The sequence below is a fragment of the Ranitomeya imitator genome, chromosome 1 (assembly GCF_032444005.1).
Source record: "Ranitomeya imitator isolate aRanImi1 chromosome 1, aRanImi1.pri, whole genome shotgun sequence".
NCBI lineage: Eukaryota > Metazoa > Chordata > Amphibia > Anura > Dendrobatidae > Ranitomeya > Ranitomeya imitator.
This window is the reverse complement of record NC_091282.1, coordinates 504,419,538-504,442,286: the sequence shown is the minus strand read 5'-3', so window position 1 is coordinate 504,442,286 and position 22,749 is coordinate 504,419,538. Positions and strand designations below refer to the sequence as shown.

The 22,749-nt window shown below is 50.4% G+C and overlaps 1 protein-coding gene across 1 annotated transcript in view; it reads left to right on the top strand.

The window, feature by feature from the left end:
- RIGI (RNA sensor RIG-I) overlaps positions 1 to 22,749 on the top strand; it is a 160,375-nt gene that overhangs the window by 120,616 nt on the left and 17,010 nt on the right. Inside the window, exon 18 of the mRNA XM_069766397.1 lies at positions 12,113 to 12,264. Coding sequence (XP_069622498.1) covers positions 12,113 to 12,264 — 152 coding nt within the window. The remainder of the gene's footprint in view (positions 1 to 12,112; positions 12,265 to 22,749) is intronic.

Sequence of the window (22,749 nt, the reverse complement as noted above, 5' to 3'; positions counted from 1 at the left end):
GAAGTTACCACAATCAGTGATGGTTTGAGGAGCCATGTCATCTGCTGGTGTAGGTCCACGGTGTTTTATAAAGACAAGTCAGCGCAGCCAGCTACCAGGAAATTTTAGAGCACTTAATGCTTCGCTCTACCAACAAGCTTTTTGGAGATGGAAGTTTCATTCTCCAGCAGGACTTGGAACCTGTCCACACTGTCAAAAGTACCAATACTTGGTTTAAAAACAACAGTATCACTGTACTTGATCGGCCAGCAAACTCACCTGACCTTAACCCTACAGAGAATCTATGTGATATTGTCAAGAGGAAGATGAGAGACACCAGACCCAACAATGCAAACGAACTGAAGGCTGCTATTATAGCAACCTGGGCTTCCATAACACCTCAGCAGTGCCGCAGGATGGTCGCCTCCATGCCATACTGCATTGATGCAGTACCGTAGTTGATGCACAAGGAGCCCGACCAAGTATTGAGTGCTTTTACTAAACATACATTTCAGTAGGCCAACATTTTGGATTTTAAAATCATTTTTCAAGCTGGTGTTATAAAGTATTCTAATTTACTGAGATAATGACTTTTGGGTTTTCATTGGCTGTAAGCCCTAATCATCAACAGTAACAGAAATAAACACTTGAAATAGATCACTCTGTTTGTAATGACTCTATATAATATAGGAGTTTCACTTTTTGTATTGAAGAACTGAAATAAATTAACATTTTGATGATATTTAGAGATGACATTTACATCTGTTAGCCACCATAAGAACATGTGGGGGTTGCCTGGTTGCTAGGGAATCCCCACATGTACTTATGCTGGCTAATAGCTGTAAATCATTCAGCTACTGCAAGAAAAACTAAATCTCCGAGCACTAAAAAATACTCGGAGGACCCCTGAGCGTGCTCGAGAAATCTCGAGTAATGAGTTATTCCCTCATCACTAGTGATATTCTAATTTTGTGAGAAGCAGCTGTATATAATGGTGACATGTTTCCTGATTACAATAAGGTGGTGTCCTCTGATATGTATTCACTGAAACGCTGCATCGTAAGGAGGAGATTTATCAAAACCTATTTCATACAGCAGTCCTGTACCAAAAGCCTTAGAGTATGCAATTATTTTCTCTGCTAAAGTGCACCTATATTGGTAGGATGCTACAGGAATATTTTTGGTGGTATATTGTACCACTACAAGGACTACTTTTGGGGTGGGTGGGACCTTTAGGAGCCCCTTTTTTTTCTCAGCACTTATTGGGCTAATGATGAACTTGTATCATGGAATGTCGATGGTCTTTGCTATGGCGTTAAAAGGATCATGGTTGTCAGCCTTCTAAAGAATCATTTCCTAGCCATTGTGTGGTTGCAACAAGCACACTTATTGTGCATTTACAATAGGTGATCTGTGTTCTTAAACGACCTTTACACATTTGTCATTTAATAGCCTTTTTACACAGGCAAACTTCACTTAATATGTGCATAAAACAATCAGTAATAGATCGCTCTGTGCACCTAGGCTGCAATTATTCTCGCCAGAATTCTGTTCACACAGGACGATGTGTTGCCGAGAATGATGATCTTTTAAGCAAGGTATTCCACCCGATCTAGGGTTCTGGTCATCTGCTGGGTGATCAGCAGAATGCATATTCCCAATAATGATGCAGTGTATATGCATCAGGGGTTGTTTATTAAGGCCTCGTTCAGACGTCTGTGTTTCACTTACATGTTGTATCCAGGTTTTTTTCATGGATACAGCACGTTCCCATTATAAACTATGGCACTGTTCACATGACCATGTGTCCATTCAAAACTCACAGAGACTTGTCCATTTTTTTCCCCTGGTATCACTGATGAAAGTGCCAGGACAAGTGTGTGAGTCCGTGAAAAACACGTACAGCACAGGGATGCCATAGGTGTGCCATATGTATGCTGTCCGTGTTTAACATTGCAAAGGATAGGAGAAGCTGTGTATTTTATGTATCCCTACGTGCAAAAACACTGATGGTACAAAACGTACACACGGATGAGACACTGATGATACCAGTACCATTGTTTCCCATACATGTTTAAACACGGACGTGTGAATAAGGCCTAAGAGAAAAATCCGAGTGCAAGAAACAATACCTAGCCCAGGAAATTGAGCAGCTCAACGAGTCTGCTATATTGAGAAGGCCCATTTAGATTGTTCATCTGAAGAAAGGAAAAAAAACTACAAATATGTTGGTTTCTTTTTTTCTCTCAGCTTCTGGAAAAAGTAATGGATAATTTTATGTTTGGAAAATTTATATTTAATGACTATGTTCTGCTTTGTTTATTTGTATATTTTTCATTTAATAAAGTTTTCTAGAAAAAGAAAGCAAAAACAGGCAGGTAGCCCTTTCTGTAAGTCCATTGACACCACTTCAAGATGTTCATAGTGTCAGTGGGTGACCAGGCTGCCAAAGGCCTAACAAATGCCCTCAGGTCTGTCGCAAACATAAAACTTTAGGTATAGAGCTTAACCCCTCTCTAACCTTAGACGTACTATCCCGTCGAGGTGCCCTGGGCCTATCTGACCCTCGACGGGATAGTACATCATAGCGATCGGCCGCGCTCACGGGGGGATCGCGGCCAGGTGTCAGCTGCCTATCGCAGCTGACATCCGGCACTGTGTGCCAGGAGCGGTCACGGACCGCCCTTGGCACATTAACCCCCGGCACACCGCGATCAAACATGCCCTGCGGGCTTCCCTGAGACCCCCGGAGCAACGCGATGTGATCGCATTTCTGCGAGGGTCTCTTACCTCCCTCCCTGTAGAAGGTCTGGATCCAACATGGCCGCGGCATCCGGGTCCTGCAGGGAGGGAGGTGGCTTACTGTTATGATCCGGTGACCTTGGAGCCGCATGAATAACTTTCACTGGAGTAGGTGGTAACTGTACTGACCGCAAATCCTGATCTGACACCGCAACTAGAAGTAGCCATGGGGTGTGCCTAACAAACCTTAGACACCTCCAGTTTTGGGCACCGGTGCTCAGGAAGGATATAATGGAACTAGAGAGAGTACAAAGGAGGGCAACAAAATTAATAAAGGGGATGGGAGAACTACAATACCCAGATAGATTAGCGAAATTAGGATTATTTAGTCTAGAAAAAAGACGACTGAGGGGCGATCTAATAACCATGTTTAAGTATATAAGGGGACAATACAAATATCTCGCAGAGGATCTGTTTATACCAAGGAAGGTGACGGGCACAAGGGGGCATTCTTTGCGTCTGGAGGAGAGAAGGTTTTTCCACCAACATAGAAGAGGATTCTTTACTGTTAGGGCAGTGAGAATCTGGAATTGCTTGCCTGAGGAGGTGGTGATGGCAAACTCAGTCGAGGGGTTCAAGAGAGGCCTGGATGTCTTCCTGGAGCAGAACAATATTGTATCATACAATTAGGTTCTGTAGAAGGACGTAGATCTGGGGATTTATTATGATGGAATATAGGCTGAACTGGATGGACAAATGTCTTTTTTCGGCCTTACTAACTATGTTACTATGTTACCTCGTCACAGCCGGAGAACTAAATACCCCTATAGATGGAAATAGGAATACTATCTTGCCTCAGAGCAGAACCCCAAAGGATAGGCAGCCCCCCACGAATATTGACTGTGAGTAGGAGAGGAAAGACACACGTAGGCAGAAAACAGGATTTAGCAAAAGAGGCCACTCTAGCTAAAATAGAAAAGGATAGGACGGAGTTCTGTGCGGTCAGTATTAAAACCCTTCCAAAAATATCCACAGCAGATTATACAAAAAATTCCTCCATCTAACTAAAGACGTGGAACGTATATCTGCAACTCCAGAGAATCCTACACACAGAGCAGAAATACAATCAAAAATCCAGCACACAGCATGTGTGCCATAGAAAAAAAAACAGACACTTATCTTTGCTGAATTGGCAGCTAAGCAGGAGAAACCAGACAGAGGTCCAACACCCAGAGGCGTAGCTAGAGCTTTTGCCGCCCGGGGCTGTTCCCGAGTTTGGCGCCCCCCCCCCTCTCCCGGCTCAATACACACAAAGGTTACCAAAAATGGTTTTCCTGTTTTGTAGAACTTAAACTGGGCCTAGTGGTGTCACCCCCACATGCCAAACCTGTGACTTAATACCAGCACACCGTGACCAGACCACATAGTGACCGAATAATACTACATACAAGGGACAAATACCACAACACCATTTCCAGACCACATATTACCACCTCATAGTGACTGAATACTACAATACTGATCAGTAATAAAAAAAAAAAAAAACACAATACTATCACCATAAGTGCCAGTATTCACAGGAGATCTGTACTTGGTATGCAGTGTCTGTGTAGAGGTAATACAGAGATCACTGGTGACATTGTACACAGGACCTCTATATAGTATACAGTGTATAGTGTCAGTGTATAGGTAACACTGACTCACCAGTGACGTCTCTAGGTGAAGTCCTTCATCTTTCATCCAGCACAGACAGCCATCATTCCTTCCAGCCAGGACTCGTTTCTGCAGGAAATAACAGTTATCTCGAGCTCCGCTTGCAGAACACATTACTTAATTTTTCACAACTTCTACATTACACCACATGAAGACAAAAAGGCGATATAGTGTCACTCTGCACAATAACAGTACCGCCCCCCCATTTAAAACAGTATACTAAAAAAATAAAATAAATACATCACTGCAGTAATAATATCCCTTAATTAGCCCCTATGGTAACACTATTCCCCACCCTGGCCCCGTTTATCTCATTCCTGGCTCCAGCCATATGTTCTCGCATCCTGCCCTCATGAGTATCCATTCTACACCATATGATCTCCCCATCCTGCCCCACCAGCCTCCATCGTATCCGTCCTGCCCCATGATCCAATCCTGCCCCGTGTCTCCAATCATGCCCCATGTCTCCAATCATGCCCCAAGTCCTGCCCCCAGTGTGTCCAGCAATCTGCCCCAGTGTGTCCAGCATATTACCCCCATGTTGTCCAGCAATCTGCCCCAGTGTGTCCAGCATATTACCCCCATTGTGTCCAGCATATTACCCCCAGTGTGTCCAGCATATTACCCCCAGTGTGTCCAGCAATCTGTCCCATGGTCTCCTGTATTGCCCCAGTGTGTCCAGCATTCTGCCCCATGGTCTTCAGTATTGCCCCAGTGTGTCCAGCATTCTGCCCCATGGTCTTCAGTATTGCCCCAGTGTGTCCAGCAATCTGCCCCATGGTCTCCAGTATTGCCCCGGTGTGTCCAGCAATCTGCCCCATGGTCTCCAGTATTGCCACGGTGTGTCCAGCAATCTGCCCCATGGTCTCCAGTATTGCCCCGGTGTGTCCAGCAATCTGCCCCATGGTCTCCAGTATTGCCCCGGTGTGTCCAGCAATCTTCCCCATGGTCTCCAGTATTGCCCCGGTGTGTCCAGCAATCTGCCCCATGGTCTCCAGTATTGCCCCGGTGTGTCCAGCAATCTGCCCCATGGTCTCCAGTATTGCCCCGGTGTGTCCAGCAATCTTCCCCATGGTCTCCAGTATTGCCCCGGTGTGTCCAGCAATCTGCCCCATGGTCTCCAGTATTGCCCCAGTGTGTCCAGCAATCTGCCCCATGGTCTCCAGTATTGCCCCGGTGTGTCCAGCAATCTTCCCCATGGTCTCCAGTATTGCCCCGGTGTGTCCAGCAATCTGCCCCATGGTCTCCAGTATTGCCCCGGTGTGTCCAGCAATCTGCCCCATGGTCTCCAGTATTGCCCCGGTGTGTCCAGCAATCTGCCCCATGGTCTCCAGTATTGCCCCGGTGTGTCCAGCAATCTGCCCAATGGTCTCCAGCATTGCCCCCAGAGTCAGACATAAAGAAAAAAAAAAAAGTAAAATCCTCACCTCTCCCGTTCCTAGCGCAGGTCCAGTGCAGTCAGCGTCTCTCCGGCTCTGCGACGCTCAGGACAGAGAGGCAGAGCGGCGCGCACAGTAGTGACGTCATCGCGCCCTCTGCTCTGAGACGTCGCAGAGTCAGAGGACGCTGTAGCTGCCGGCGCCGCAGGAACCAGGAGAGGTGAGTATAGAGCGGGGGGCGGGGGGAGCCTGGTCGTGGCGGCGGACGGCGCCGCCCGAAGATTTAAAGGGTCGTCTTTTTTTTTTTTTTTTTTCCTTTCTCCTGCAGCGCCGGCCGCCCCCCGCATTGTGCCGCCCGGGGCGGACCCCCCCCCCCCCGCACCCCCCTTCCTACGCCACTGCCAACACCTCCCAAGAACCATAGACAACTGGCAAGGACTAATGAATCCTGCAAACCTAAATACCCCAGTCAGAATTGCAATCAGCAGAAACACCTGACCATGACTGCAGCCCTGGGACAACTGCATTACCACCTACAACCACCGGAGGGAGCCCAAAAGCAGAATTCACAACAGTACCCCCCCCTCCCCCCTTGAGGAGGGGTCACCGAACCCTCACCAGAGCCCCCAGGACGATCAGGACGAGCCAGATGAAAGGCACGAACCAAATCAGCGGCATGGACATCAGAGGCAAAAACCCAAGAATTATCCTCTTGGCCATAACCCTTCCATTTGACAAGGTACTGAAGCCTCCGCCTCGAAAAATGGGAATCCAAAATCTTCTCAACAACATATTCCAACTCCCCATCAACCAACACAGGGGCCGGAGGATCAACAGAGGGAACAACGGGCTCCACATATTTCCGCAATAAAGATCTATGGAAGACATTATGGATAGCAAAAGAGGCCGGAAGCGCCAGTCGAAAAGACACCGGATTAATAATCTCAGAAATCCTGTAAGGACCAATAAACCGAGACTTAAACTTAGGAGAAGAAACCTTCATAGGAACATGACTGGAAGACAACCAGACCAGATCCCCAACCCGAAGCCGGGAACCAACACACCGACGACGGTTAGCAAAACGTTGAGCCTCCTCCTGAGACAACACTAAATTGTCTACCACATGAGCCCAAATCTGCTGCAACCTGTCAACCACAGAATCCACACCAGGACAGTCAGAAGGCTCAACCTGCCCAGAAGAAAAACGAGGATGAAAATCAAAATTACAAAAGAAAGGCGAAACCAAAGTATCCAAACTAGCCCGATTATTAAGGGCAAACTCATCCAATGGCAAGAAAGCCACCCAATCATCCTGATCAGCAGACACAAAGCATCTCAAATAAGTCTCCAAAGTCTGATTAGTTCGCTCGGTCTGACCATTTGTCTGAGGATGAAATGCAGAAGAAAAAGACAAATCAATGCCCAGCCTAGCACAAAAGGCCCGCCAAAACCTAGAAACAAACTGGGAACCTCTGTCGGACACATTATTCTCCGGAATACCATGCAAACGAACCACATGCTGAAAAAACAACGGAACCAAATCCAAAGAGGAAGGCAATTTAGGCAAAGGCACCAAATGAACCATCTTAGAGAACCGGTCACAAACAACCCAGATAACCGACATCCTCTGGGAAACCGGAAGATCCGAAATAAAATCCATAGAAATATGCGTCCAGGGCCTCTCAGGGACCGGCAATGGCAAAAGCAACCCACTAGCACGGGAACAACAAGGCTTGGCCCACGCACAAGTCCCACAGGACTGCACAAAAGAACGCACATCACGCGACAAAGAAGGCCACCAAAAGGACCTACCAACCAAGTCCCTGGTACCAAAAATGCCAGGATGACCAGCCAACACGGAACAGTGAACCTCAGAAATCACTCTACTAGTCCATCTGTCAGGAACAAACAGTTTCCCCACAGGACAGCGGTCAGGTCTGTGAGCCTGAAATTCCTGAAGAACCCGTCGTAAATCAGGGAAAATGGCAGAAAGGACCACCCCTTCTTTCAGAATACCGACCGGTTCCAAGACCTCAGGAGAATCAGGTAAAAAACTCCTAGAGAGGGCATAAGCCTTAATGTTCTTAGAACCCGGAAGGTACGAGACCACGAAATCAAAAGGGGAAAAAAACAAGGACCATCGAGCCTGTCTAGGATTCAGCCGTTTGGCAGACTCGATGTAAATCAAATTCTTATGATCGGTCAAGACCACAATACGATGCTTAGCTCCCTCAAGCCAATGTCGCCACTCCTCAAACGCCCACTTCATAGCCAACAACTCCCGATTGCCGACATCATAATTGCGTTCAGCAGGCGAAAACTTACGGGAAAAGAAGGCACACAGTTTCATCAAGGAACCAACAGGATCCCTCTGAGACAAAACGGCCCCTGCCCCAATCTCAGAAGCGTCAACCTCAACCTGAAACGGAAGAGAAACATCCGGTTGGCGCAACACCGGAGCAGAAGTAAAACGACGTTTAAGCTCCTGAAAGGCAGAGACAGCCGCAGAGGACCAATTCGCCACATAACGCCTTTCTTCGTCAAATCGGTCAAGGGTTTAACCACGCTGGAAAAATTAGTAATGAAACGACGTTAAAAATTTGCAAAACCCAAAAATTTCTGAAGGCTCTTCACGGATGTGGGCTGAATCCAATCATGAATGGCCCTGGGACAACTGCATTACCACCTACAACCACCGGAGGGAGCCCAAAAGCAGAATTCACAACAGCTTACCAAGTGCCTGCTCAGAGCAGGCGCTTGGTAAGCCTGCAGTGCTCTGAGTCAGATCACTGATCTGACAGAGTGCTGTGCAAACCTTCCCCCCAAAACAAACATGATCGCGGTGTGCCGGCGGTGCAGGGAAGCATCACGCAGGGAGGGGGCTTCCTGCGGGCTTCCCTGAGACCCCTGCAGCAATGCGATATGATCGTGTTGCTGCGAGGGTCTCTTACCTTCCTCCCTGCAGCAAGGCCCGGATCCAAAATGGCCACGGCATCCGGATCCTGCAGGGAGGGAGGTGGCTTACCAAGTGCCTGCTCAGGCGCTTGGTAAGCCTGCAGCACTGTAAGTCAGATCGCTGATCTGACAGAGTGCTGTGCAAACTGTCAGATCAGTGATCTGTGATGTCCCCCCCTGGGACAAAATAAAAAAGTCCCCCAAAAAATTTCCACATGTGTAAAAAAATAAATAAATAAAAATAATTCCTAAATAAAGAAAAATATATGTATATATTATTCCCATAAATAAATTTCTTTATCTAAATAAAAAAAAAACAATAAAAGTAGACATATTTAGTATCGCCGCGTCTGTAACGACCCAACCTATAAAAATGTTCCACTAGTTAACCCCTACAGTAAACACCGTAAGAAAAAAAAAACAGGCAAAAAACAACGCTTTATTATCATACCGCCGAACAAAAAGTGGAATAACACGCAAACAAAAAGACAGATATAAATAACCATGGTACCGCTGAAAACGTCATCTTGTTCCGCAAAAAACAAGCTGCCATACAGCATCATCAGCAAAAAAATAAAAAAGTTATAGTCCTCAGAATAAAGTGATGCAAAAATAACTATTTTTTCTATAAAATAGTTTTTATCGTATAAAAGCGCCAAAACATAAAAAAATGATATAAATGAGGTATCGCTGTAATCGTACTGACCCGAAGAATAAAACTGCTTTATCAATTTTACCAAACGCAGAACGGTATTAACGCCTCCCCCAAAAGAAGTTCATGAATAGCTGGTTTTCGGTCATTCTGCCTCACAAAAATCGAAATAAAAAGTGATCAAAAAATGTCACGTGCCCAAAAATGTTACCAATAAAAACATTAACTCGTCCCGCAAAAAACAAGACCCCACATGACTCTGGACTCAAATATGGAAAAATTATAGCTTTCAAAATGTGGTAACGCAAAAAATATTTTTTCCAATAAAAAGCGTCTTTCAGTGTGTGACTGCTGCCAATCATAAAAATCCGCTAAATAACTCGCTATAAAAGTAAATCAAACCCCCCTTCATCACCCCCTTAGTTAGGGAAAATTAAAAAATTTTATTTATTTCCATTTTCCCATTAGGGTTAGGGCTACAGTTAGGGTTGGGGCTAAAGTTGGGGTTTGGATTACATTTACAGTTGGGAATAGGGTTGTGATTAGGGTTAGGGGTGTGTCTGGGTTGGAGGTGTGGTTAGGGTTACCGTTGGGATTAGGGTTAGGGGTGTGTTTGCATTAGGGTTTCAGTTATAATTGGGGGGTTTCCACTGTTTAGGCACATCATGGGCTCTCCAAACGCGACATGGCGTCCGATCTCAATTCCAGCCAATTCTCCCATGTGCCCAAACAGGGTTTTACCCCAACATATGGGGTATCAGCGTACTCAGGACAAATTGTACAACAACTTTTGGGGTCCAATTTCTCTTGTTACCCTTGGGAAAATACAAAACTGGGGGCTAAAAAATAATTTTTGTGGGAAAAGAAAAAATTTTTTATTTTCACGGCTCTGCATTATAAACTGTAGTGAAACACTTGGGGGTTCAAAGTTCTCACAACACATCTAAATAAGTTCCTTGAGGGGTCTAGTTTCCAATATGGGGTCACTTGTGGGGGGTTTCTACTGTTTAGGTACATTAGGGGCTCTGCAAACGCAATGTGACGCCTGCAGACCATTCCATCTAAGTCTGCATTCCAAATGATGCTCCTTCTCTTCCGAGCTCTGCCATGCGCTCAAACGGTGGTTCCCCCCCACATATCGGGTATCAGCGTACTCAGGACAAATTGGACAACAACATTTAGGGTCCAATTTCTCCTGTTACCCTCGGGAAAATACAAAACTGGGGGCTAAAAAATAATTTTTGTGGGGAAAAAATGTTGTTTTATTTTCATGGCTCTGCATTATAAACTTCTGTGAAGCGCTTGGTGGATCAAAGTGCTCACCACACTTCCAGATAAGTTCCTTAGGGGGTCTACTTTCCAAAATGGTGTCACTTGTGGTGGGTTTCAATGTTTAGGCACATCAGTGGCTCTCCAAACGCAACATGGCGTCCCATCTCAATTCCTGTAAATTTTGCATTGAAAAGTCAAATTGCCCTCCTTCGCTTTCGAGCTCTGTCATGCGCCCAAACAGTGGTTTACCCCCACATATGGGGTATCGGCGTACTCAGGACATATTGTGCAACAACTTTTGGGGTCCATTTTCTCCTGTTACCCTTGGTAAAGTAAAACAAATTGTGGCTGAAGTAAATTTTTTGTGAAAAAAAAGTTAAATGTTAATTTTTATTTAAATATTCCAAAAATTCCTGTGAAACACCTGAAGGGTTAATAAACTTCTTGAATGTGTTTTTTTGCACCTTGAGGGGTGCAGCTTTTAGAATGGTGTCACACTTGGGTATTTTCTATCATATAGACCCCTCAAAATGACTTCAAATGAGATGTGGTCGCTAAAAAAAATGGTGTTGTAAAAATGAGAAATTGCTGGTCAACTTTTAACCCTTATAACTCCCTAACAAAAAAAAATGTTGGTTCCAAAATTGTGCTGATGTAAAGTAGACATGTGGGAAATGTTACTTATTAAGTATTTTGTGTGACATATCTCTGTGATTTAACTGCATAAAAATTCAAAGTTGGAAAATTGCAAAATTTTCAAAATTTTTGCCAAATTTCCGTTTTTTTCACAAATAAACGCAGGTAATATCAAAGAAATTTTACCACTATCATGAAGTACAATATTTCACGAGAAAATAATGTCAGAATCACCAAGATCCGTTGAAACGTTCCAGAGTTATAACCTCATAAAGGGACAGTGGTCAGAATTGTAATAATTGGCCTGGTCATTGACGTGCAAACCACCCTTGGGGCTAAAGGGGTTAATAGGGATTCTCTATATATGGCCACGTTCACAAGTTCGGTATTTGGTCAATATTTTCCCTTAGTATTTGTAAAAAAAAAAAAAAAAATGCATGACAGACCCAAGCATGATGGAAAAAAGTTTGAGATTTTTAATATCTATTGTTAGGTGTACACACAACGTGCAAAATTTCACCAGTAGATCATCAGCCTCCAAAAAAAGTTGAATTTCCCATTCTCTAGCATCACCATAAATAGCGATGAGGGTTGTCAGCATAATGAGACCTAATGTTTGTGGAGTAGGTCCCGATCTGCCTTCTGATTGTAGATGGATGATGCTATAGCATGTGGACTGTCAATGGAGGGAAGTGCCCTATAATCGTATGCCGTGTTATAGTGTAACGTGCCCATATTGTACATGCTAAAACGGGAATTTCTTTCTTTTCTATGTTCCATGTAGGACGAGGCAGAGCTAAGGAAAGCAAGTGCTTTCTTGTCACAAGTAAGAAAGAGCTAGCTGTTAAAGAAAAGCATAACATATTACGCGAGACTATGATGAATGAAGCTGTGACACAGTTACAGAAACAGGACAAGGGCGAATTTCTGGCACAGGTAACCTTTACTGCAGGACGGAAGAAATGAGCACCTAATGTGGATGAGGATATTGTGGTGGAGGAAATGGTCAGTTTGTTGTTTTAGATTATGTGTAGAATCTTTCTGTCAACACCACCTTTGTCTATTTTTGTACATGGAAACTAAATGGTGTAATTGTAAACTTTTGTGTAATAGTAGAATGCAGGCACAGCAGGACAGGGAACCGGTTTCCTTTGTCAGTAGAACACCCTCACACCATCTTGATACAATGGCTAGCTGGCCAGGGACTCAAAGCTATGTTTACATCACATTCATGCACATTTTGATGGCTGGAACAGGGCTTCCATCAGGGCCCTGGAAAACAAGTGATCCACACCAAACTCCCAGCTGAGCCTTCACTATAATGAATTGGCAGTCTCCACCTCTTAACACACAAAAGTGCAGTCGCACAAAAGTGTGGATATGCCTTGGAGGCAGACACTGCCCCCTACACATAGGGCAGACAGAGCACACAGTGACTCTGCTTACCCAGTTGTAATGAATGGCTGCATTTGGGGTGATTATGCAGTGCAGCTTACAGACATGACCCACAGGAATCCTCTGAGCAATGCCCCCTTTTTGAATACCGTAAAATTTAGCATATCAGCCGCACTTAATAAAGAAGACCATATTTCTGGAACTGCAAAAAGAAATGTCAGCAGATTTTAGCTATGTAATCTGAGAGCACCATGATGGAGTCGAAAAGAGCTTGATTCCATTGATGTGTCAATCACTAGGCTGTGATTTGCTGTTAAAGTAAAAAGAGTGTTTTATCAGCAAGAGATTATCACTACAGGACAACCGGCCTCCTAGTCCAGCCACACCTCCAGCATTGATTTGCAGCCTGCCGCCGAGTCCAGCCACACTCCCAGCATTGATTAGCAGCCTGCCTCCTAGTCCAGCCACACCTCCAGCATTGATTAGCAGCCTGCCTCCTAGTCCATCCACACCACCAGCATTGATTATCAGCCGCCTCCTAGTCCAGCCACACCCCCAGCATTGATTAGCATCCCGCCTCCTAGTCCAGACACACCCCCAGCATTGATTAGCAGCCCGCCTCCTAGTCCAGCCACACCCCCAGCATTGATTAGCAGCCCACCTCCTAGTCCATCCAGACTCCCAGCATTGATTAGCAGCCCGCCTCCTAGTCCAACCACACCCCCAGCATTGATTAGCAGCCCACCTCCTAGTCCATCCAGACTCCCAGCATTGATTAGCAGCCCGCCTCCTAGTCCAGCCACACCCCCAGCATTGATTAGCAGCCCGCCTCCTAGTCCATCCACATTCCCAGCATTGATTAGCAGCCCGCCTCCTAGTCCATCCACACTCCCAGCATTGATTAGCAGCCCGCCTCCTAGTCCATCCACACTCCCAGCATTGATTAGCAGCCCGCCTCCTAGTCCATCCACACTCCCAGCATTGATTAGCAGCCCGCCTCCTAGTCCATCCACACTCCCAGCATTGATTAGCAGCCCGCCTCCTAGTCCAGCCACACCCCCAGCATTGATTAGCAGCCCCCCTCCTAGTCCATCCACATTCCCAGCATTGATTAGCAGCCCGCCTCCTAGTCCATCCACACTCCCAGCATTGATTAGCAGCCCGCCTCCTAGTCCAGCCACACCCCCAGCATTGATTAGCAGCCCGCCTCCTAGTCCATCCACACCCCCAGCATTGATTAGCAGCCCGCATCCTAGTCCAGCCACACTCCCAGCATTGATTAGCAGCCCGTCTCCTAGTCCAGCCACGCCCCCAGCATTGATTAGCAGCTGGCCTCCTAGTCCAGCCACACCCCCAGCATTGATTAGCAGCACGCCTCCTAGTCCAGCCACAACCCCAGCATTGATTAGCAGCTCGCCTCCTAGTCCAGCCACACTCCCAGCATTGATTAGCAGCCCGCCTCCTAGTCCAGCCACACTCCCAGCATTGATTAGCAGCCCGCCTCCTAGTCCAACCACACCCCCAGCATTGATTAGCAGCCCGCCTCCTGGTCAGCCACACCCCCAGCATTGATTAGCAGCCCGCCTCCTAGTCCAGCCACACTCCCAGCATTGATTAGCAGCCCACCTTCTAGTCCAGCCACACCCCCAGCATTGATTAGCAGCCCGCCTCCTACTCCATCCACACCCCCAGCATTGATTAGCAGCCCACCTCCTACTCCATCCACACCCCCAGCATTGATTAGCAGCCCGCCTCCTAGTCCAGCCACACTCCCAGCATTGATTAGCAGCCCGCCTCCTAGTCCAGCCACACCCCCAGCATTGATTAGCAGCCCGCCTCCTAGTCCAACCACACCCCCAGCATTAGCAGCCCGCCTCCTAGTCCATCCACACCCCCAGCATTGATTAGCAACCCGCCTCCTACTCCATCCACACCCCCAGCATTGATTAGCAGCCCGCCTCCCACTCCATCCACACCCCCAGCATTGATTAGCAGCCTGCCTCCTAGTCCATCCACACTCCCAGCATTGATTAGCAGCCCGCCTCCTACTCCATCCACACCCCCAGCATTGATTAGGAGCCCGCCTCCTAGTCCATCCACACTCCCAGCATTGATTAGCAGCCTGCCTCCTAGTCCATCCACACTCCCAGCATTGATTAGCAGCCCGCCTCCTAGTCCAGCCACACTCCCAGCATTGATTAGCAGCCTGCCTCCTAGTCCATCCACACTCCCAGCATTGATTAACAGCCCGCCTCCTACTCCATCCACACCCCCAGCATTGATTAGCAGCCTGCCTCCTAGTCCAGCCACACCCCCAGCATTGATTAGCAGCCCGCCTCCTAGTCCAACCACACCCCCAGCATTAGCAGCCCGCCTCCTAGTCCATCCACACCCCCAGCATTGATTAGCAGCCCGCCTCCTACTCCATCCACACCCCCAGCATTGATTAGCAGCCCGCCTCCTAGTCCATCCACACTCCCAGCATTGATTAGCAGCCTGCCTCCTAGTCCATCCACACTCCCAGCATTGATTAGCAGCCCGCCTCCTAGTCCATCCACACTCCCAGCATTGATTAGCAGCCCGCCTCCTAGTCCAGCCACACCCCCAGCATTGATTAGCAGCCCGCCTCCTAGTCCAACCACACCCCCAGCATTAGCAGCCCGCCTCCTAGTCCATCCACACCCCCAGCATTGATTAGCAGCCCGCCTCCTACTCCATCCACACCCCCAGCATTGATTAGCAGCCTGCCTCCTAGTCCATCCACACTCCCAGCATTGATTAGCAGCCCGCCTCCTAGTCCAGCCACACTCCCAGCATTGATTAGCAGCCTGCCTCGTAGTCCATCCACACTCCCAGCATTGATTAGCAGCACGCCTCCTAGTCCATCCACACTCCCAGCATTGATTAGCAGCCCGCCTCCTAGTCCAGCCACACCCCCAGCATTGATTAGCAGCCCGCCTCCTAGTCCATCCACATTCCCAGCATTGATTAGCAGCCCGCCTCCTAGTCCATCCACACTCCCAGCATTGATTAGCAGCCCGCCTCCTAGTCCAGCCACACCCCCAGCATTGATTAGCAGCCCGCTTCCTAGTCCATCCACACCCCCAGCATTGATTAGCAGACCGCATCCTAGTCCAGCCACACTCCCAGCATTGATTAGCAGCCCGTCTCCTAGTCCAGCCACACCCCCAGCATTGATTAGCAGCCCGCCTCCTAGTCCAGCCACACCCCCAGCATTGAATAGCAGCACGCCTCCTAGTCCAGCCACACCCCCAGAATTGATTAGCAGCCCGCCTCCTAGTCCATCCACACTCCCAGCATTGATTAGCAGCCTGCCTCCTAGTCCAGCCACAACCCCAGCATTGATTAGCAGCCCGCCTCCTAGTCCAGCCACACTCCCAGCATTGATTAGCAGCCCGCCTCCTAGTCCAACCACACCCCCAGCATTGATTAGCAGCCCGCCTCCTAGTCCATCCACACTCCCAGCATTGATTAGCAGCCTGCCTCCTAGTCCATCCACACTCCCAACATTGATTAGCAGCCCGCCTCCTAGTCCAGCCACACTCCCAGGATTGATTAGCAGCCCGCCTCCTAGTCCATCCACACTCCCAGAATTGATTAGCAGCCCGCCTACTACTCCATCCACACCCCCAGCATTGATTAGCAGCCTGCCTCCTAGTCCATCCACACTCCCAGCATTGATTAGCAGCCCGCCTCCTAGTCCAGCCACACTCCCAGCATTGATTAGCAGCCCACCTCCTAGTCCAGCCACACCCCCAGCATTGATTAGCAGCCCGCCTCCTAGTCCAACCACACCCCCAGCATTAGCAGCCCGCCTCCTAGTCCATCCACACCCCCAGCATTGATTAGCAGCCCGCCTCCTACTCCATCCACACCCCCAGCATTGATTAGCAGCCCGCCTCCTAGTCCAACCACACCCCCAGCATTAGCAGCCCGCCTCCTAGTCCATCCACACCCCCAGCATTGATTAGCAGCCCGCCTCCTACTCCATCCACACCCCCAGCATTGATTAGCAGCCCGCCTCCTAGTCCAGCCACACCCCCAGCATTGATTAGCAGCCCGCCTCCTAGTCCAACCACACCCCCAGCATTAGCAGCCCGCCTCCTAGTCCAGCCACACTCCCAGCATTGATTAGCAGCCCGCCTCCTACTCCATCCACACCCCCAGCATTGATTAGCAGCCCGCCTCCTAGTCCATCCACACTCCCAGCATTGATTAGCAGCCCGCCTCCTACTCCATCCACACCCCCAGCATTGATTAGCAGCCCGCCTCCTAGTCCATCCACACCCCCAGCATTGATTAGCAGCCCGCCTCCTAGTCCATCCACACCCCCAGCATTGATTAGCAGCCCGCCTCCTAGTCCATCCACACTCCCAGCATTGATTAGCAGCCCGCCTCCTACTCCATCCACACCCCCAGCATTGATTAGCCGCCCGCCTCCTAGTCCATCCACACTCCCAGCATTGATTAGCAGCCCGCCTCCTAGTCCATCCACACCCCCAGCATTGATTAGCAGCCCGCCTCCTAGTCCATCCACACTCCCAGCATTGATTAGCAGCCTGCCTCCTAGTCCATCCACACCCCCAGCATTGATTAGCAGCCCGCCTCCTAGTCCATCCACACCCCCAGCATTGATTTGCAGCCCGCCTCCTAGTCCATCCACACTCCCAGCATTGATTAGCAGCCCGCCTCCTAGTCCATCCACACTCCCAGCATTGATTAGCAGCCCGCCTCCTAGTCCATCCACACTCCCAGCATTGATTAGCAGCCCGCCTCCTACTCCATCCACACCCCCAGCATTGATTAGCCGCCCGCCTCCTAGTCCATCCACACTCCCAGCATTGATTAGCAGCCCGCCTCCTAGTCCATCCACACCCCCAGCATTGATTAGCAGCCCGCCTCCTAGTCCATCCACACTCCCAGCATTGATTAGCAGCCTGCCTCCTAGTCCATCCACACCCCCAGCATTGATTAGCAGCCCGCCTCCTAGTCCATCCACACCCCCAGCATTGATTTGCAGCCCGCCTCCTAGTCCATCCACACTCCCAGCATTGATTAGCAGCCCGCCTCCTAGTCCATCCACACTCCCAGCATTGATTAGCAGCCCGCCTCCTAGTCCATCCACACCCCCAGCATTGATTAGCAGCCCGCCTCCTAGTCCATCCACACCCCCAGCATTGATTAGCAGCCCGCCTCCTAGTCCATCCACACCCCCAGCATTGATTAGCAGCCCGCCTCCTAGTCCATCCACACCCCCAGCATTGATTAGCAGCCCGCCTCCTAGTCCATCCACACTCCCAGCATTGATTAGCAGCCCGCCTCCTAGTCCATCCACACCCCCAGCATTGATTAGCAGCCCGCCTCCTAGTCCATCCACACTCCCAGCATTGATTAGCAGCCTGCCTCCTAGTCCATCCACACCCCCAGCATTGATTTGCAGCCCGCCTCCTAGTCCATCCACACTCCCAGCATTGATTAGCAGCCCGCCTCCTAGTCCATCCACACCCCCAGCATTGATTAGCAGCCCGCCTCCTAGTCCATCCACACCCCCAGCATTGATTAGCAGCCCGCCTCCTAGTCCATCCACACTCCCAGCATTGATTAGCAGCCTGCCTCCTAGTCCATCCACACCCCCAGCATTGATTAGCAGCCCGCCTCCTAGTCCATCCACACCCCCAGCATTGATTAGCAGCCTGCCTCCTAGTCCATCCACACTCCCAGCATTGATTAGCAGCCCGCCTCCTAGTCCAGCCACAACCCCAGCATTGATTAGCAGCCCGCCTCCTAGTCCAACCACACTCCCAGCATTGATTAGCAGCCTGCCTCCTACTCCATCCACACCCCCAGCATTGATTAGCAGCCTGCCTCCTAGTCCATCCACACTCCCAGCATTGATTAGCAGCCCGCCTCCTAGTCCATCCACACTCCCAGCATTGATTAGCAGCCTGCCTCCTAGTCCATCCACACTCCCAGCATTGATTAGCAGCCCGCCTCCTAGTCCAGCCACACCCCCAGCATTGATTAGCAGCCCGCCTCCTAGTCCAGCCACACTCCCAGCATTGATTAGCAGCCTGCCTCCTAGTCCATCCACACCCCCAGCATTGATTAGCAGCCCGCCTCCTAGTCCATCCACACTCCCAGCATTGATTAGCAGCCCGCCTCCTAGTCCAACCACACTCCCAGCATTGATTAGCAGCCTGCCTCCTAGTCCAGCCACACTCCCAGCATTGATTAGCAGCCCGCCTCCTAGTCCAGCCACACCCCCAGCATTGATTAGCAGCCCGCCTCCTACTCCATCCACACCCCCAGCATTGATTAGCAGCCTGCCTCCTAGTCCATCCACACTCCCAGCATTGATTAGCAGCCCGCCTCCTAGTCCATCCACACTCCCAGCATTGATTAGCAGCCCGCCTCCTAGTCCATCCACACTCCCAGCATTGATTAGCAGCCTGCCTCCTAGTCCATCCACACTCCCAGCATTGATTAGCAGCCCGCCTCCTAGTCCATCCACACCCCCAGCATTGATTAGCAGCCTGCCTCCTAGTCCATCCACACTCCCAGCATTGATTAGCAGCCCGCCTCCTAGTCCATCCACACTCCCAGCATTGATTAGCAGCCCGCCTCCTAGTCCATCCACACCCCCAGCATTGATTAGCAGCCCGCCTCCTAGTCCATCCACACTCCCAGCATTGATTAGCAGCCCGCCTCCTAGTCCATCCACACTCCCAGCATTGATTAGCAGCCTGCCTCCTAGTCCATCCACACTCCCAGCATTGATTAGCAGCCCGCCTCCTAGTCCATCCACACCCCCAGCATTGATTAGCAGCCCGCCTCCTACTCCATCCACACCCCCAGCATTGATTAGCAGCCTGCCTCCTAGTCCATCCACACTCCCAGCATTGATTAGCAGCCTGCCTCCTAGTCCATCCACACCCCCAGCATTGATTAGCAGCCTGCCTCCTAGTCCATCCACACTCCCAGCATTGATTAGCAGCCCGCCTCCTACTCCATCCACACCCCCAGCATTGATTAGCAGCCCGCCTCCTAGTCCATCCACACTCCCAGCATTGATTAGCAGCCTGCCTCCTAGTCCATCCACACCCCCAGCATTGATTTGCAGCCCGCCTCCTAGTCCATCCACACTCCCAGCATTGATTAGCAGCCCGCCTCCTAGTCCATCCACACCCCCAGCATTGATTAGCAGCCCGCCTCCTAGTCCATCCACACCCCCAGCATTGATTAGCAGCCCGCCTCCTAGTCCATCCACACTCCCAGCATTGATTAGCAGCCTGCCTCCTAGTCCATCCACACCCCCAGCATTGATTAGCAGCCCGCCTCCTAGTCCATCCACACCCCCAGCATTGATTAGCAGCCTGCCTCCTAGTCCATCCACACTCCCAGCATTGATTAGCAGCCCGCCTCCTAGTCCAGCCACAACCCCAGCATTGATTAGCAGCCCGCCTCCTAGTCCAACCACACTCCCAGCATTGATTAGCAGCCTGCCTCCTACTCCATCCACACCCCCAGCATTGATTAGCAGCCCGCCTCCTAGTCCATCCACACCCCCAGCATTGATTAGCAGCCTGCCTCCTAGTCCATCCACACTCCCAGCATTGATTAGCAGCCCGCCTCCTAGTCCAGCCACAACCCCAGCATTGATTAGCAGCCCGCCTCCTAGTCCAACCACACTCCCAGCATTGATTAGCAGCCTGCCTCCTACTCCATCCACACCCCCAGCATTGATTAGCAGCCTGCCTCCTAGTCCATCCACACTCCCAGCATTGATTAGCAGCCCGCCTCCTAGTCCATCCACACTCCCAGCATTGATTAGCAGCCTGCCTCCTAGTCCATCCACACTCCCAGCATTGATTAGCAGCCCGCCTCCTAGTCCAGCCACACCCCCAGCATTGATTAGCAGCCCGCCTCCTAGTCCAGCCACACTCCCAGCATTGATTAGCAGCCTGCCTCCTAGTCCATCCACACCCCCAGCATTGATTAGCAGCCCGCCTCCTACTCCATCCACACCCCCAGCATTGATTAGCAGCCTGCCTCCTAGTCCATCCACACTCCCAGCATTGATTAGCAGCCCGCCTCCTAGTCCATCCACACTCCCAGCATTGATTAGCAGCCCGCCTCCTAGTCCATCCACACTCCCAGCATTGATTAGCAGCCTGCCTCCTAGTCCATCCACACTCCCAGCATTGATTAGCAGCCCGCCTCCTAGTCCATCCACACCCCCAGCATTGATTAGCAGCCTGCCTCCTAGTCCATCCACACTCCCAGCATTGATTAGCAGCCCGCCTCCTAGTCCATCCACACTCCCAGCATTGATTAGCAGCCCGCCTCCTAGTCCATCCACACCCCCAGCATTGATTAGCAGCCCGCCTCCTAGTCCATCCACACTCCCAGCATTGATTAGCAGCCCGCCTCCTAGTCCAACCACACCCCCAGCATTGATTAGCAGCCTGCCTCCTAGTCCATCCACACCCCCAGCATTGATTAGCAGCCTGCCTCCTAGTCCATCCACACCCCCAGGATTGATTAGCAGCCCGCCTCCTAGTCCATCCACACTCCCAGCATTGATTAGCAGCCCGCCTCCTAGTCCATCCACACTCCCAGCATTGATTAGCAGCCTGCCTCCTAGTCCATCCACACTCCCAGCATTGATTAGCAGCCTGCCTCCTAGTCCATCCACACTCCCAGCATTGATTAGCAGCCTGCCTCCTAGTCCATCCACACTCCCAGCATTGATTAGCAGCCCGCCTCCTAGTCCATCCACACCCCCAGCATTGATTAGCAGCCCGCCTCCTACTCCATCCACACCCCCAGCATTGATTAGCAGCCTGCCTCCTAGTCCATCCACACTCCCAGCATTGATTAGCAGCCTGCCTCCTAGTCCATCCACACCCCCAGCATTGATTAGCAGCCTGCCTCCTAGTCCATCCACACTCCCAGCATTGATTAGCAGCCCGCCTCCTACTCCATCCACACCCCCAGCATTGATTAGCAGCCCGCCTCCTAGTCCATCCACACTCCCAGCATTGATTAGCAGCCCGTCTCCTAGTCCATCCACACCCCCAGCATTGATTAGCAGCCTGCCTCCTAGTCCATCCACACTCCCAGCATTGATTAGCAGCCCGCCTCCTAGTCCATCCACACCCCCAGCATTGATTAGCAGCCTGCCTCCTAGTCCATCCACACCCCCAGCATTGATTTGCAGCCCGCCTCCTAGTCCATCCACACTCCCAGCATTGATTAGCAGCCCGCCTCCTAGTCCATCCACACCCCCAGCATTGATTAGCAGCCCGCCTCCTAGTCCATCCACACCCCCAGCATTGATTAGCAGCCCGCCTCCTAGTCCATCCACACTCCCAGCATTGATTAGCAGCCTGCCTCCTAGTCCATCCACACCCCCAGCATTGATTAGCAGCCCGCCTCCTAGTCCATCCACACCCCCAGCATTGATTAGCAGCCTGCCTCCTAGTCCATCCACACTCCCAGCATTGATTAGCAGCCCGCCTCCTAGTCCAGCCACAACCCCAGCATTGATTAGCAGCCCGCCTCCTAGTCCAACCACACTCCCAGCATTGATTAGCAGCCTGCCTCCTACTCCATCCACACCCCCAGCATTGATTAGCAGCCTGCCTCCTAGTCCATCCACACTCCCAGCATTGATTAGCAGCCCGCCTCCTAGTCCATCCACACTCCCAGCATTGATTAGCAGCCTGCCTCCTAGTCCATCCACACTCCCAGCATTGATTAGCAGCCCGCCTCCTAGTCCAGCCACACCCCCAGCATTGATTAGCAGCCCGCCTCCTAGTCCAGCCACACTCCCAGCATTGATTAGCAGCCTGCCTCCTAGTCCATCCACACCCCCAGCATTGATTAGCAGCCCGCCTCCTAGTCCATCCACACTCCCAGCATTGATTAGCAGCCCGCCTCCTAGTCCAACCACACTCCCAGCATTGATTAGCAGCCTGCCTCCTAGTCCAGCCACACTCCCAG